The sequence below is a fragment of the Camelus bactrianus genome, chromosome 12 (genome assembly GCF_048773025.1).
Source record: "Camelus bactrianus isolate YW-2024 breed Bactrian camel chromosome 12, ASM4877302v1, whole genome shotgun sequence".
NCBI lineage: Eukaryota > Metazoa > Chordata > Mammalia > Artiodactyla > Camelidae > Camelus > Camelus bactrianus.
The window spans coordinates 50,015,811-50,029,401 of NC_133550.1; the positions used below are offsets into that span (position 1 = coordinate 50,015,811).

The 13,591-nt window shown below is 35.2% G+C and overlaps 1 protein-coding gene across 3 annotated transcripts in view; it reads right to left on the reverse strand.

The window, feature by feature from the left end:
- OTOGL (otogelin like) overlaps positions 1 to 13,591 on the reverse strand; it is a 194,826-nt gene that overhangs the window by 88,380 nt on the left and 92,855 nt on the right. For all 3 annotated transcript variants that reach the window (XM_074375352.1, XM_074375353.1, XM_045519426.2), the window contains 7 exons: positions 9,402 to 9,508; positions 9,067 to 9,192; positions 7,716 to 7,824; positions 6,598 to 6,644; positions 6,020 to 6,165; positions 4,714 to 4,837; positions 2,646 to 2,823 (listed from right to left, as the gene is read on the reverse strand). In XM_074375352.1, the coding sequence (XP_074231453.1) occupies positions 2,646 to 2,823; positions 4,714 to 4,837; positions 6,020 to 6,165; positions 6,598 to 6,644; positions 7,716 to 7,824; positions 9,067 to 9,192; positions 9,402 to 9,508 (837 nt within the window). The remainder of the gene's footprint in view (positions 1 to 2,645; positions 2,824 to 4,713; positions 4,838 to 6,019; positions 6,166 to 6,597; positions 6,645 to 7,715; positions 7,825 to 9,066; positions 9,193 to 9,401; positions 9,509 to 13,591) is intronic.

Sequence of the window (13,591 nt, forward strand, 5' to 3'; positions counted from 1 at the left end):
GCTGTTGGGCAAACCAACCAACTGAAAATTGAGGAGAAACAAACCAATTGAAAATTGAGGAGAAACAGTATATGAGGCATTCTTCAGCCAAGTTTACTTACTTCTTCAGTTCCTTCAGCAAACCGAAATAGAAGAGAAATATCTACACTTGAGGCTTATAAACCACAATGGTGTTTAAAAGCTAGACACTAAAATGCCCTGTCCACTAGCCATCAAGGTATATTAACTCATCAGCCAACAGTCAGTGAGTGACAGTCTTTATTGGACGCTCTGACAAACACTGTCAGCACTACTCAGAGAATCGGGTTAGACTGGGTCTCCTGCAGAAAGCTCTTACCAAGCCAAACTTGCCTAATGCAAGCCTTTGGCTACAACATGGCCAAATAGTAGCGTAGTCTTTGTTTCGGCTGAGTGTCCTCATAAACGTAACTATGTTGCTTACCATTTAGCTCAGTCACCATTGCGAAGCTGTATGGAGTTTCTCACCACAGTGACTGAGAGGGAGCCTCACAGGCCAGTGCCTGAGGTCCATCACTTGTGTCCTTCCTTTCCCTTTCCCTCCTTTTCCTACTCCTCAAAACGAAACCACTCTAGAACTGTCAAGAATTATAACAAACATCTAATCCAAAAACCTCATTTTGTTGCGATGACTGAGGCTCCAGGAAAGTGCATGACTGACACTAGCTCTTCTCATTCTTCCCTCTCCTTCCCTCTTCACCCCAACAAAGGATAACAAAATAGATCAAGGTGACAGGTGTATTCAAGGTTCCCAGGAAGAACTGGCTCAGAGCCTGGCTCTCTTATTTCATTTAGTTCACTTAAAACAATAAATACCAAAAAAAAAAAAAAAAAAAAACAAAACAAAACAAAAAAGAGAGCTAAAATGTAGCCTCATTTATTTATTCCATTTTCAAATTTTATAAAATAAACTTTTAGCTTGCCAGAGTTAACTTACTATAACAAAGCATACAAAATAAATTTTCAAACAACAAATATTTTCCATTCCACTGTGCTTGCAGATTCACATTAACCTTTGTGAAGCAAAGAATTTTAACTGCACATGCTGGAAAGCTAAACAATGTTGGAAAGTTATCTCTGACTCTGAAATACTATCCTGCACTGTTATCAGGCCTGAATGTTTATACACAGAGAAGACTGGTGCCTTAGAAAGAGGCAGACAGATCTGCCCTGTTAAACATTGACTGCTAACCCACCTTGACAAACAAGGAAGAGAAAGAAGGCTCAACATCTTCCCCACACATCTTGGACAAGCCACTTAATACCATCTCTGTTTCACAAATGTGATAAACATTGATATTCTGACTAATAAATTTTAAAAAAGACCTAAAACAAGTTAATCACACAGGAGACAAAAGGAGTCTCTTTTTAAATTAAAAATTTTTAAATGCCCATCCAAATTCTTTTCTTGACACCAAATTAAAAGTCTTACCTACACTCAGTTCAACTGTTTACTGCATGTAAGTTTCTATGTTAGTTCCTAAGAATACAAGGGTATTTATTTTCAAAGCCCTCGCAGTTTTCAATGGAAATCAGACAGATTAATGACAAATATTCATTGAAAACAGAGTCAAAATTAACTTTAGTGGGATACTGACTCACTTTCTGAACAAATAGTGACCGAATTGGTTTAGAAAATAAATAGGAGTTCACGAGGAGAATTACGAAGAGGAAAGAGTCTCAAGCAGGAAAATATGCAGAAGTATTTTTTTAAATGGCATTTGGAGAATGGTTTCTCCATGAAATGTTCCCTGCCTACCCAGCCCACGCTGACCTACTCAAAATGCCTGCTGTCCTGCTAGCCAGGACACTTAACTTTTTGAAATTATCTCCATATTTTTTTCTACAGTGTTTATTAATATTTTGCCTAAAACAAATCATTTCTTAAAGATAGGAGTCTCCTCCCAATCTGCAATATAAACTCCTCGAGGATGGGAAACATGCCTTCCTGCCTTAATGGCCCCACAGTGCTTAGCACAACAGCAGGTACTCAAAGCATTTACGCTAAATTACACACCGTGTCTTTTCGCATGTAGGTGGAAGTGCTTTTTCAATACAAGGGATAGAGATGTATTTCATTGCTTTTTCTTCTAATGAAACACTATCACAAAATTCAATTAACTTAGATGCCATAATGTTACTTTAGAGACATCACTCATATCTCATGATCTCATATCATACCAAATGATATCAATATTATTAAAGTGTAATTTACTATCATTCATACCAAATGACATTCAGATTTTTTTAAGGCAGTGAAATTTTTAAAAAATAGAATGCTGTTAAGCTTGATAGGTGGCAGAGAGCGTGCAAAGGGTAGTCATTCTGTGGGTAGCCCTCAGGCTGTGAGCCACACTACCTAAATTCAAAGTGCAGCTCCACTGTATTTGAGCTAAGTGACTTTGAGCTATTTTCATTTGTCACTCTGAAGCCTCTGTTAGTTTCCTTATCTCTAAAACAGAGATACTAATCAGGGGATTACTACCAAATTTAAATACAACAATCCATGTAAAGCTCTTGGAACAATGATGACTAAGCTATTATTAGTAAACATATTTAATGTAAGAATGTATGTCCTCTAAATTACTAGTCATTAAACATGTCAGTTATACAAAGATCATACTTACAGGAAATCATCCCTTATGTTCCCATTAAAAGTGCCACACAGACCCAGCGTTCTTCTTTTCCAGGTACTAGTGAGCTGAATATAAATTCTTTCCCCATCTATTGCAAACAGAATCTTTAAACCAAATGTGGTTTTTAGAAGAATAAATAAGGATGACAGAGTTTGAATTTCAACAATTCCTGCAGGAAAACAACATACATAGATCAGCTTTGAGATGCACAGGCAGTGTCTGAAACGCTAACGTGCTACACCAGGATTCTTCTTACGAGAGACTTCCTCCCAGTTCCTGCCCCTATGCTCCAGGGCCAACTTTTGCTACCTTGTGCCTGCTTTCTTTTCTTCCATTTCCCTTCTGTCCTCCTTTCTGGGTCTTCAGTAGATATTTTTGATAGATTGTCAGGTCCGCATGGAATTTCAGTTGGCAAGCGTCTCATGGTGAAAGTGAACAATCCTTAGACGTTTGAAATCTGATCTCTTTTCCTTAACTCAGGTGTGTATTTGTATATATGTACATGTGTGTGAATTTTTCTCCAAACTGGTCATGAGTCAATAAGGAAGTGGCACTTAAAAAAAAAAATTCCCCATTCCCTTGAGATTGCTGGCAAAAGGGAAGCAGATGACTTGAGAAGCACCCTTTATGAGACACTTTAGAAACAAGAAACTTGTATTCAAGACTGAACTTGACTTTTGCCACCAGAAGAGTTGCTCCTTCACCTCTGTTACAATTTCCACCATCAATCTGGTCACCAAACTCAGAAATCTGAGACTCATTCTTTAATCATTTCCTGTCCCTTGTTGCCTTTCCCCAACCAACCCCAATCCAATCCATCACCAAACACACACCACTTTTTTTCTAAATAAATTTTCAATCTGTTTTCTTCTTTCCATCTCTACTATCACTGCCTTGGATCAACTCCTAATTCCTTGTATGCCCTGCTTTAGTAACATCCTAACTGTTCTCCGTGTCTCCTGTCTAACATCTCTTAAAGCCATTTCCATACTGTCATTATAGTGGCTTACCAAAACAAAAAAAAAGGGAAAAAAAGACCATATCATTCTTCTCATTAAAATTGTTTACTTGGTTGAAGCATGAGACTGTTATCTTTGAACATAAAAATGGTCAAATAATAATAACTGCATATTCAATTTCATATCAAGTTCAACATCCTTGGCATCCCATTGAGTGTGACCATGTAATTTATAATACAAATCAAGACAATTTCTGAGAGTGAAAGAGACTGCTATTAATAACTATACTGGAACCCAAGTGTGAGGAAAACCACAATGTATGATGCCCTGCATATAAGGTCTTCCCCATGGGATTAACTTAGATATACAGTAGATACAAACTACTATATATAAAATAGGTAAGGAACAAGGATATATTGTACATCACAGGGAAATATAGTCATTGTTTTGTAATAACTTAAGTGGAGTATAATCTATAAAAATATTGAATCACTATGTTGTACATCTGAAACTAATATTGTAAGATAATTATAATTCAATTTAAAAAAAAAATAAGGCCTCTCCCATTCTCATCCTCATTGAATTCCCTGTTCTCATCTCTAGACATTCTGCACTTACCTTCTTCATGCTGTAGCAATGGAAGCTAGTTACAGTTCCCCCTACACTTAGAATTCTCCTCCTTATATGCCTGGCAAACTTTCCCCATCTCCTTCATCCCAGCAATCCCTCAGTTGTTAATGCTCAATGAGATATCCCTTCCTTCAGAAAACTTTCCTGACCATACCTGCATACCCCTCCCAGTGCTGGGTGAGCTGCACCCAGTCATTTAGACCCCCAAAGTCCCCATGCATATCTTTGAGTTTATCATATTTTTAAGTGGCTGTTTACTTCTATCTCTCCTCTTCCAAACTCTAGGCCACTTGAGACAAACACTAGTTCCCGTAAACATGGTGGTCTTCACTAAGTCTGGCTGAGGACCTGGCAGCACACAGGCACTCGATAACTGTCAGCTAAGTCAGCCAATGGGAGAAGTCTCCATTTAGGTTGTGTTGTTGTTGTTGTTAATGTAAGAAAAGAACACCAGCAGCATTGCTTCTTACCATTCAGATTGAAGCCTTGATTAGGACTGGTGAGGAGCTGTCCTCCCCTACTAAGGGTCACTTGTTTGTTAAAATCATCTTCCAAAATTAGAGTTATAGACTGAAGGCAGACCAAGCCAAGGTTCTGCATAAAAAATCAAATTATCAATTAAAGGAATGAGAGAGAGAGAGAGAGACATAGGAAGGCACAAGGACAAAAAAAGAAGGAAATGGGAGAAGATGAGGGAGAAAAAGGAGAGAGTACATATACATAAGAATTCTTGGTATATAGAAGATTTGCATCTTATTGTGAATCTTATGTAGCCCTGTTTACTAATAAAATATATCTTTATATAGTACATTAAACACACCACAAACATATGTATACTAAACACAGATTATTAAATAGAAATGTTTTCAATAAAGTGTCAATAATTATTATTTTCCATAACATATAATTAAAGTGCTTTTCCAAATTTATTTGTGGTACATATAAGAAATTCAAAATAGAAAAGAAGATACAGTAGATATAAAAAATATATTTTATATAGACATAAAAAATCAATAGATATGAAAAATTCAATATAGAAAAGAACAAAGAGAATTATGATCCTATGCAGAAAGTTGACTCAAACTCTGACATACAGCAAAGGAAAAAAATCAAACTAAAGGAAAGTAATAAAGTAGTTCAGAATTTTGTTAGAAACAACCATTTTATGTTGGAATTAAACTAGAATAAAAGATTTTGGCAAAATTTTGACTACCTAATTTAGAGAGATGAGTAAAAGATCTGGGTTTCTTTGTTTACAAATTATTGATGTGTTTATTCAAGAAAAGATCTAATAGAAATATTCCAGTGTGCTAAAAAATTCATCATATCTATTTAGAATGGTGTGAAACTTGTTAAATTCTGTCAAAAATCATCTTTAACATAGCAGTTTTGAAGTAACAAAAAACTTATTGCCTATTGTACAACCATGCATGAAATATTCCTTAAAACTATGCATAAAAATACCATTTTTAAGGACTAAAATGCAATAAATATGTAGTATTTAGTCTAAGACATATTTGTTTTCATATTTTAATATCTGAAATCAGGATACATGACATAATTAATAGTACAACATAGAGTAACCATCAACATCGTTTCTTTCTTTGTAGTATATAGAATGATACACCTTAACAGTCACTGGTGTCTTATTTTTGAAGAAAACTATACCTATTCATGTTACCATTCTTACCCTAAATAAGTAGTTTGAGTCAAAAAAAAAAAAAAAGAAAAAAAAGAAAAAAGAACATCCCTCTGCTCATTTTGAGATGTTCTTACCTGCTCACAGTGAGCTTTCTGTAAAGTAATTGTGAATTTATCTTTCCCAGTTCCTTTTACAAGGATGTATTGGCACATTCCAATGAAAGAATAATGTCGACCATCAAAAGTAGTAAAATGAGAATCACCCACAACGGAGCACTGAACTACAAAAAAGAAGAAGGAGGAGGAGGAGAGGAAGGGAGGAGAAGGAGGAAGAAATTATATTTTTTCTTAAAAATATATGGTCAACTTAGGGTAAATATTCATGCATCTGAAAGAATAACTAAAGTGTTTAAAATTAATTAGTTTGACAGATTTACTAAATTATGTTATTCAATTTAAATTAAAATTTATTAAATGATAGGTGTTCACATATTTTTTAGATTTTGTATTACTTGTACTATTTTAATACATTTTTATCAAAGGTGTCTGCTCATACCTGTCATTTATTCAATTTTAAACTTATCCTCTGACAATTTGGATTTATAGATCATTGCATCTCATTTTATGAGAGATGGCCTTATAAAAATCAGTGTTCTCTTCCTCTTCAATTTCAAAAAAAAGATATTTTCTTTAAAAACATTTAAAAAGATTACCTGGACAGTCATGCTCAGTGCAGTTCCAAACTCCACCAACACATACACTAAATGAAATGATAAAAATATTAATCTATTTGTATAGAGAAACTGATTAGTGTTTGCAATAATGTATTGGTTAACATACCAAAATGTATCATAGTCTTTGGGTTTGGAATAATCTGACCTGAAAAATATCTCCTCAAAATTTCAATTAGCTGATAAATTATTATCTATTGCATGCCATATTTAAAAATCTATAAACTTGATATGAAGGGAATACAGATTAGTCAAGAACAAAAATACTAAGCAAACAGAGAACTTCTATTTCTGTCCTTCTCTCATCGCTTAAGCCAAAAAAGTTCACACACAATAAAGTATTTACCTATAGCATTAGAGAAGTATACACACAGAGTTAAGATTAATGATTTAACTCATCTACTAAAAATTTTAGAGGTTGGCTTTGAGAATCTTCAGACATTAAAAAGAAAGAAAAGACGTTCTCTTATGTAAGATGAATTCTGTCTCTTCCACCAAACAGATACGAATTTGGAGGACAGAGCAGTCTCTGAAAGGCAGGAACTCCAATCAGTGCCAAAAGACAGGCTTAGTTATCCAACTGCATTTCAGTTACAGACCAAAGAGAAAAGAGCCTAAATACATTTATACTCTGTTTCTTTTTAGACTGCCCTGGAGGGATTCACTCTTTGGCTATAATTGTCTTAGCTAATTCAAGAAGAAATTCTGAAAGTATCTAATCATGGCCAAAAATTGGTGATACGGAGAGTTACTTTTTAAAGTACTCAATAGAGAAGGCCAAGAGAACCATCAAGTTCTAAAAATGAAACAGTGCACAAATTAGTGATTATGAATCACAAGAGAATTCAACAGATTCATCACATGGATGTAAGATTTTATGGAGTTACTCAGGGAAGTGAGAAGAATGACATCATAAAAGAAAATGTAGATAGTACCCCCACCACCCTGTCCCTGTACAGACTTCAAATAACATGAAAACTGTATTTTGGAATTTTTGGAAGAAAAATCAGAAACAAGTATATTTCTTTGAACATACGTCATGGTAAAGTTGTCCACTAGCCAGGTACCCAGAAATAATTGGCTGTCCATTGATCACATACCATTCCGTACACTCTTGTTCAATTTTTGAACCAACTGAATAAGCTAATCCATGAAAATTACATGGGCAATTTTCCAAGGAGATACAAGTCCCATTTTCCATTATGAGGCCTATTTAAGAAAAATATATATCAAATTCTCAAAATAAATAATAAAGATTGCATCCTTTGAATGTAGTAATTTAACCAATTTTTATTGAACACTTGCTTACACTAGGTGCTGGAAATACACATTTCTTTACTTTCAAGGAATAGTCAGGACTGACCGCTCTGTCTCAATCAACAGCTACCTTCTAAGCGTCTAGTTCAGTGGTTTTCAACTTTCTTATCCCACGGCTTGCCATTAAAAACTCAAGGTTCGCAGTACGGAACCAGAGCAACTAACGTCTCCCTGCTTTTGAGGGAAGAGGGGAGGAGAGGAGGGAGAAGGTATATTCTTGGTTTAATCTTTGTTTATTTCAAAGTGAGAGCTTTACACTATGATCACACAGATAATAAAGAGCCAGGCAGTGCTACTCTAAGGGCTAGCACAGCAGAACTGCGTTTGTTACTTCCCTCTAAGAGTAAAGGTGTCTGAGCAGTGTTACTAAGCACACTGATTCACCTGATCTTTTTTCAGAATAAGACTTTCTAGATGAAGGAAATATATATATCGACGCATGGATTTATAGTCTGATGCAAACTCCTTATCTCATCATCGGCAAGTAGCAAACAGTTCAGGCCTGACACTGGTCCAAAGTGCACTGAGTAGCGCTGACAGAGCAATGGACCAAGGTCAACAGATCTGGTTCCAAGCAGTCCTCACTCATGTTAAGTATATAACAGTGGGAAAACCACTTAACATCTCTGTGGTTTTTTTTTTTAATCTATAAAAATAGAAGGGTTTGGGTAAATCCTCAGTGTTCTTATAAATGCCTACCAGTGTAGCAGATTTAAACCCCATCTCTATCATTTGCTATATTATTTATAATTTCAAATATTAAAGCTTGACATCAGAACTAAAATCTTATACCGCCAAAATGTGAAGGTTTTTTTTTCCTGAACTTGATTTCATCTTTAAAAAATGAAAATATATAAATTATTAAAAATCTTTAGATATTCAAGAGAACATCAGATCTGCCATGGATAACTTCAGGACTCTAGATTTCAGATTTCCTGGGAAATTTACAAAATAATAAGCCTTTTATTAAAGAAAAGAAGCCATTGCTTCCAGTCACTTCAAGGATCAAATCCGACAAGAGTAGAAAATCGCAGCAGCTCTAACGTCCTGAGGGAGGACATTGAGACATGAGTCTCAGATCACTGGGTACTATTTCCATGAGTGCAGACATGGTTTCTCTCATGAAGCACTTACCATCTGGGCAGTAACATCCATCAAGACAGTGGAGATTGCTCCCAAGACACTGTTTCTCAAACGTGCAGGTTGGTGGGCAACAACTGATACAATCCCGATGGACAAAGCTGTCATCACATTTATCAACTAAAATGGGCAAACAGGGGAGCTGTAAGTCAACTTTATTCACCTCTCTTTCGAAATGATTACAATGTTTTTGAAAGTACGCAAGTTTACCAATGTTACTGCATCAATAACGAATCTTTGCAATTCGTTAGTTGTGAGTACTAGGGTAAGTTTAGAATGAGACTAAAATTAATGGAAGTACACAGGGCTTGGAAAACAAGAAAACGTACTGCATGCTGGAAAGTCATCTCTCCAATCCTGAATAGGGTAGCCAGCGTGGGAACAGGCTCTAGCGTACTCAGTGGCTGCCCGACAGTAGGTCTCATCGTCGTGAGTTCTGGGAAGTGAAAAGACAGATCCAGAATCACACAGGAAATACCGACAGAGACCATCATTTTGAGCTCCTGATCTCAAGAAACGCCGAGTGTGTGGTGAATATTAGCTGAGGTCAGCTTGTACATAAGATAATACATTATAACATAATATTATGTACAATAATGTAGAAGACACATACACAAGGGATCCCAGCTAAAAATGTCCAGGTAAATTGTTTTCATCTATGTCTTTTGATAATTGGGCCAATTTTTTTGATTCAAGGGAGTACCTATAATGAAAATATATTTCTGTTTGAATTATGACATTTTTCCTAAAATCCCTGTATTTTTTTTGTCCTCATTCAAAACATCCCAGACTTTCTAGAATTTAATAAATCCTATTAGAGAAGATAAAATTCTATCAAACAAAAACATCAAGTATGAACATTATTTCTAAGATATCATGCTCCTGATAGTCTACATGCTGGAATAAAACCAATACTAATAATCTGCAGCACTTTTGAAAGATTAAATAGCATTTAATCTAAGATTTAAAAGAAGATTTTTAATTTGTTCAAGTTTAAATTACTAAAGCTAGTTACTTTTATAATACTGCCATGCGTGAATAATCTGTAAGTATTTTCTTATAATCACCCCAGAAACTTCCCCAAATATGAGGTCTGCCAATTCCCAAAGCAGATTAACAAGATACCTATAAAATAAAAAGAGTTTATAAACTAGTGGGCTTGTTTTTCAACCCAACTGAAACTCAAAATTAGTTAAATATCTTACAAGATAATGACCTTAAGAATGTTGCATTTGGTGAACCTTAGCATTTTCAGGATCTCGATTATATAAGCCACCCGTCTCAAATTACACTTATCCTGTGCTGCTGTAATTGGAGTCATGCAGCTTATCTAATTCAATTAACTGAGCTTTAGAAGGAAAAAAAAAAAAAAAAGGACTGAGCATATAAACTTCAGAAGCTTAGGAAATATTCTAAACCTCCAAACAAGAAAAGTCTGAAAAACAAGGGAAGCTAAAACTATTGAGTTCCCAGAAAGACATTAAATGTATGATTTATTTTAAATATGTGCATTGTTTTCTACAATTAATGAAGGCTTTGAAAATTAACGAAGTAACTGCATATTGGTTTTCCAATCCAAAGCAACTATTATCCAAGTAGCTACCATTTTGTACTAGGCACATTACATACAGCATTGCATGAAAATTCACAACAATCGGGCAAGAAAGAAATTATTATTGCAATTTACTGAGGGGAAAATAAGTTAGTTTTTCCATTTTGGATGCTAATTTTAATAAAGGAAATCAGCATTAAATAATATTTTTTCATAAATCAGTTGGCTTGGGTGTGGCAAAATTAAAGGCATTTCCTTGCTGCTAGGTTTAGCATTCTCAGCAGCAGAAGCAGGAAGTCCCATGTTCAAGGACTGGTATTATATCACCCTTCAAATACCAACTCAGATGTCATCTCCTATAGGCATTCCTGATAAAGTTAGTAGTTCTATCCTTCATGTTCACTGCGCTTTGCACTTAGATTATGTGTAATTGCAGAAGACCTGTTTCTCTGCCCCATTAGAATCTGAGTTCCTAGGACAGGGACCATATCTAAGTCATTTCTGTTTCCATGGCCAACAGACAGATGAAAAGATGCTCAACATTACTAATCATCAGGGAAATGCAAATCAAAACCACAGTGAGACATCACCTCACACCTGCCAGAATGGCTACTGTCATTGTGATGCAGTCTTTTAGTATAAGAAATACAGAGAATATCCTTTAGGGGAAAATCAATGTAGGTAGGTGTAGTACTGGGTGAAATATTGAGGGGAGTGGAAGGCTAACTGGTAGCTTCTCACTTCCATTTTTTTAATGCCCACTTACTCGATTATAATGCCCTTCTTTTGGTATCACTTGCCTCCTCTGCCCTCAAACCCAGACTCTCCACCTCAAACATATATCTTGATTTCAACCAGTAAGAGATATTTCACTATACTGCTGTTTTCATTTGCCCTAAAGAAAGCAATTTGGTTTCCAAGTTCAAAGTCTAAAATACATCAAATTTTCCAAAGACAAAAATGTTAATTTCTTAATGATGAAATTTCAAATCAAGTGGGTCTAGCAGGCTCTTTTTTGTAACCAGCTCCCTCTTCATTTTTTTGTTTTTTGTTTTTTTTTAGTATTAGAACCCGTAAGTTTTTGCTGGGTATATGGCTGCCCAGCCAAAGACAACATTTCCCAGCTGTCCTTGCTTCTAGGTGTGGCCATGTTCTGACCAAAGAGTTAAAAGCGAGAGTGTGCATGAATCTTCTAGGTCACTTCCTTAAAATAGCTGACAGCTTTCTATTTCCTTTTGTCCCTCCCTAAGGGCTAAAACACGGACATGGCAGGGGTGAGCCAGTTTTGGCCATGAAATTGAGAATAATACCCTAGGCCCTTGGGGATGACATAGAAATTGTATCACTGAGTCAAAGGAAAACTCATGAAGCAGATATATGGTACAAACCTAGGACCGCTTGCCAGCTTGGACTTTAAACGACAGAATTACAAAGCGTCCGATTTAATTGAAGCCACAGACACTTTGGCAACTGAAGCAGCCAAACAATATCTCAACTAATAAATAGAGAATAATGACTTTCCTGGATCTGCCAAATGATCCTTCACCTCAGCCAATTTGAGAAGTGGGTGCTAAAGATGATAATGATAAGACAAGTGACAAGGCTATTGGAGAATGGTCCAAGAATGAGTCACCAAGGAATAAAAACAATTTTTAATTCCAGCGGGGGGGGAGGCTATAGCTCAGTGGTAGAGCACATGCTTAGCATGCACAAGGTCCTGGGTTCAATCCCCAGTGCCTCCATTAAAATAAATAAGTAAATAAATAAAACCTAATTGCCTCCCCCCAAAACAAAAACAAAAATAAATAAATAAATAAAAATTTTAAATTCCATATGTATGGCTAAATAAGAACAATGGACCACCTATAGAGATACCTAAAAAAGCGGCTAAGTGATAGAACAGAGATATAACAATACAGTGCCGAAATGAAAAATAAAACCAAATAGAGGGCAGAATGCTGTAAAATACAGAGTGAGGTCAGTACTCAGTATTTTAAGCAGAGGGGGTTACTCTTCCAAAGTTACTGCATTAGTTCAGAAATCTCTGAAATTTAGAGACTCTATATACAAATAAAGGTATAACTGCACCTCTACTCAAAACTAACATGCATACCAAATAGGCTTCTTTTAATATCTGGAAAATATCATTACGTTCATTGTTTTTAGAATAATCTTAATTTAACTAAAGCAGAGTGATTATAAATAATTTCATATTACCTCAGCCTTTCCTTTTTGTTTTCACCTTTGATAAACGTCTTAACAAGCTACCCAAGATGTTATTTCACTGGTTTTATTCAATCGAAAATTAGTCTGTTTTTTACAACAAAGTTCCCATGTACCATTTACACTTCTTCGGGAGATTTAAAAAATGCAAACATATTAAAATTTCTTGAGATATTCTTGAATATTCAAGGCAGATAATCACAAACACTTGGTAAATTTTTAAGAAAAAATAAAAAGGACTTCAACAATGGGTAATTTATGATAAACTCTATAATGATGAACATATTATGACGAATTTCACTGAATTTTTTCCCTAGACAACCACATTAGTCTAGGTGTTCTTAACACAGAAGTGAGTACAGGAGTCTATGACCTTGGACAGGGAAAATATTACATGTTTATTTTCTTGGATCACCAACTGATATTTAGTATTTCTTTCAATTATACACATATGCAACACATCACAATACTCTCAGCAAAATCTGTGACTTTGTCATCAATATAACTCGTATCTCATTTTTTTCATATTTTCATTTCTCATCACAATTGTTGCAGATGTCTCAAAAGACTGTTTTTACTCTTCATTATGTCAAACTACAGTAGTTATTCGACCTGAAATGCATCTAAAAAAGCACATAGATCAGAAATTCACTTCTTTTACTATTTTGGTTACTCTATTTCAATATAAGTAGTTTTCTTTGTAATCTTATGTGTTTTATTTTCTGCATTTTAAAACATTATTTT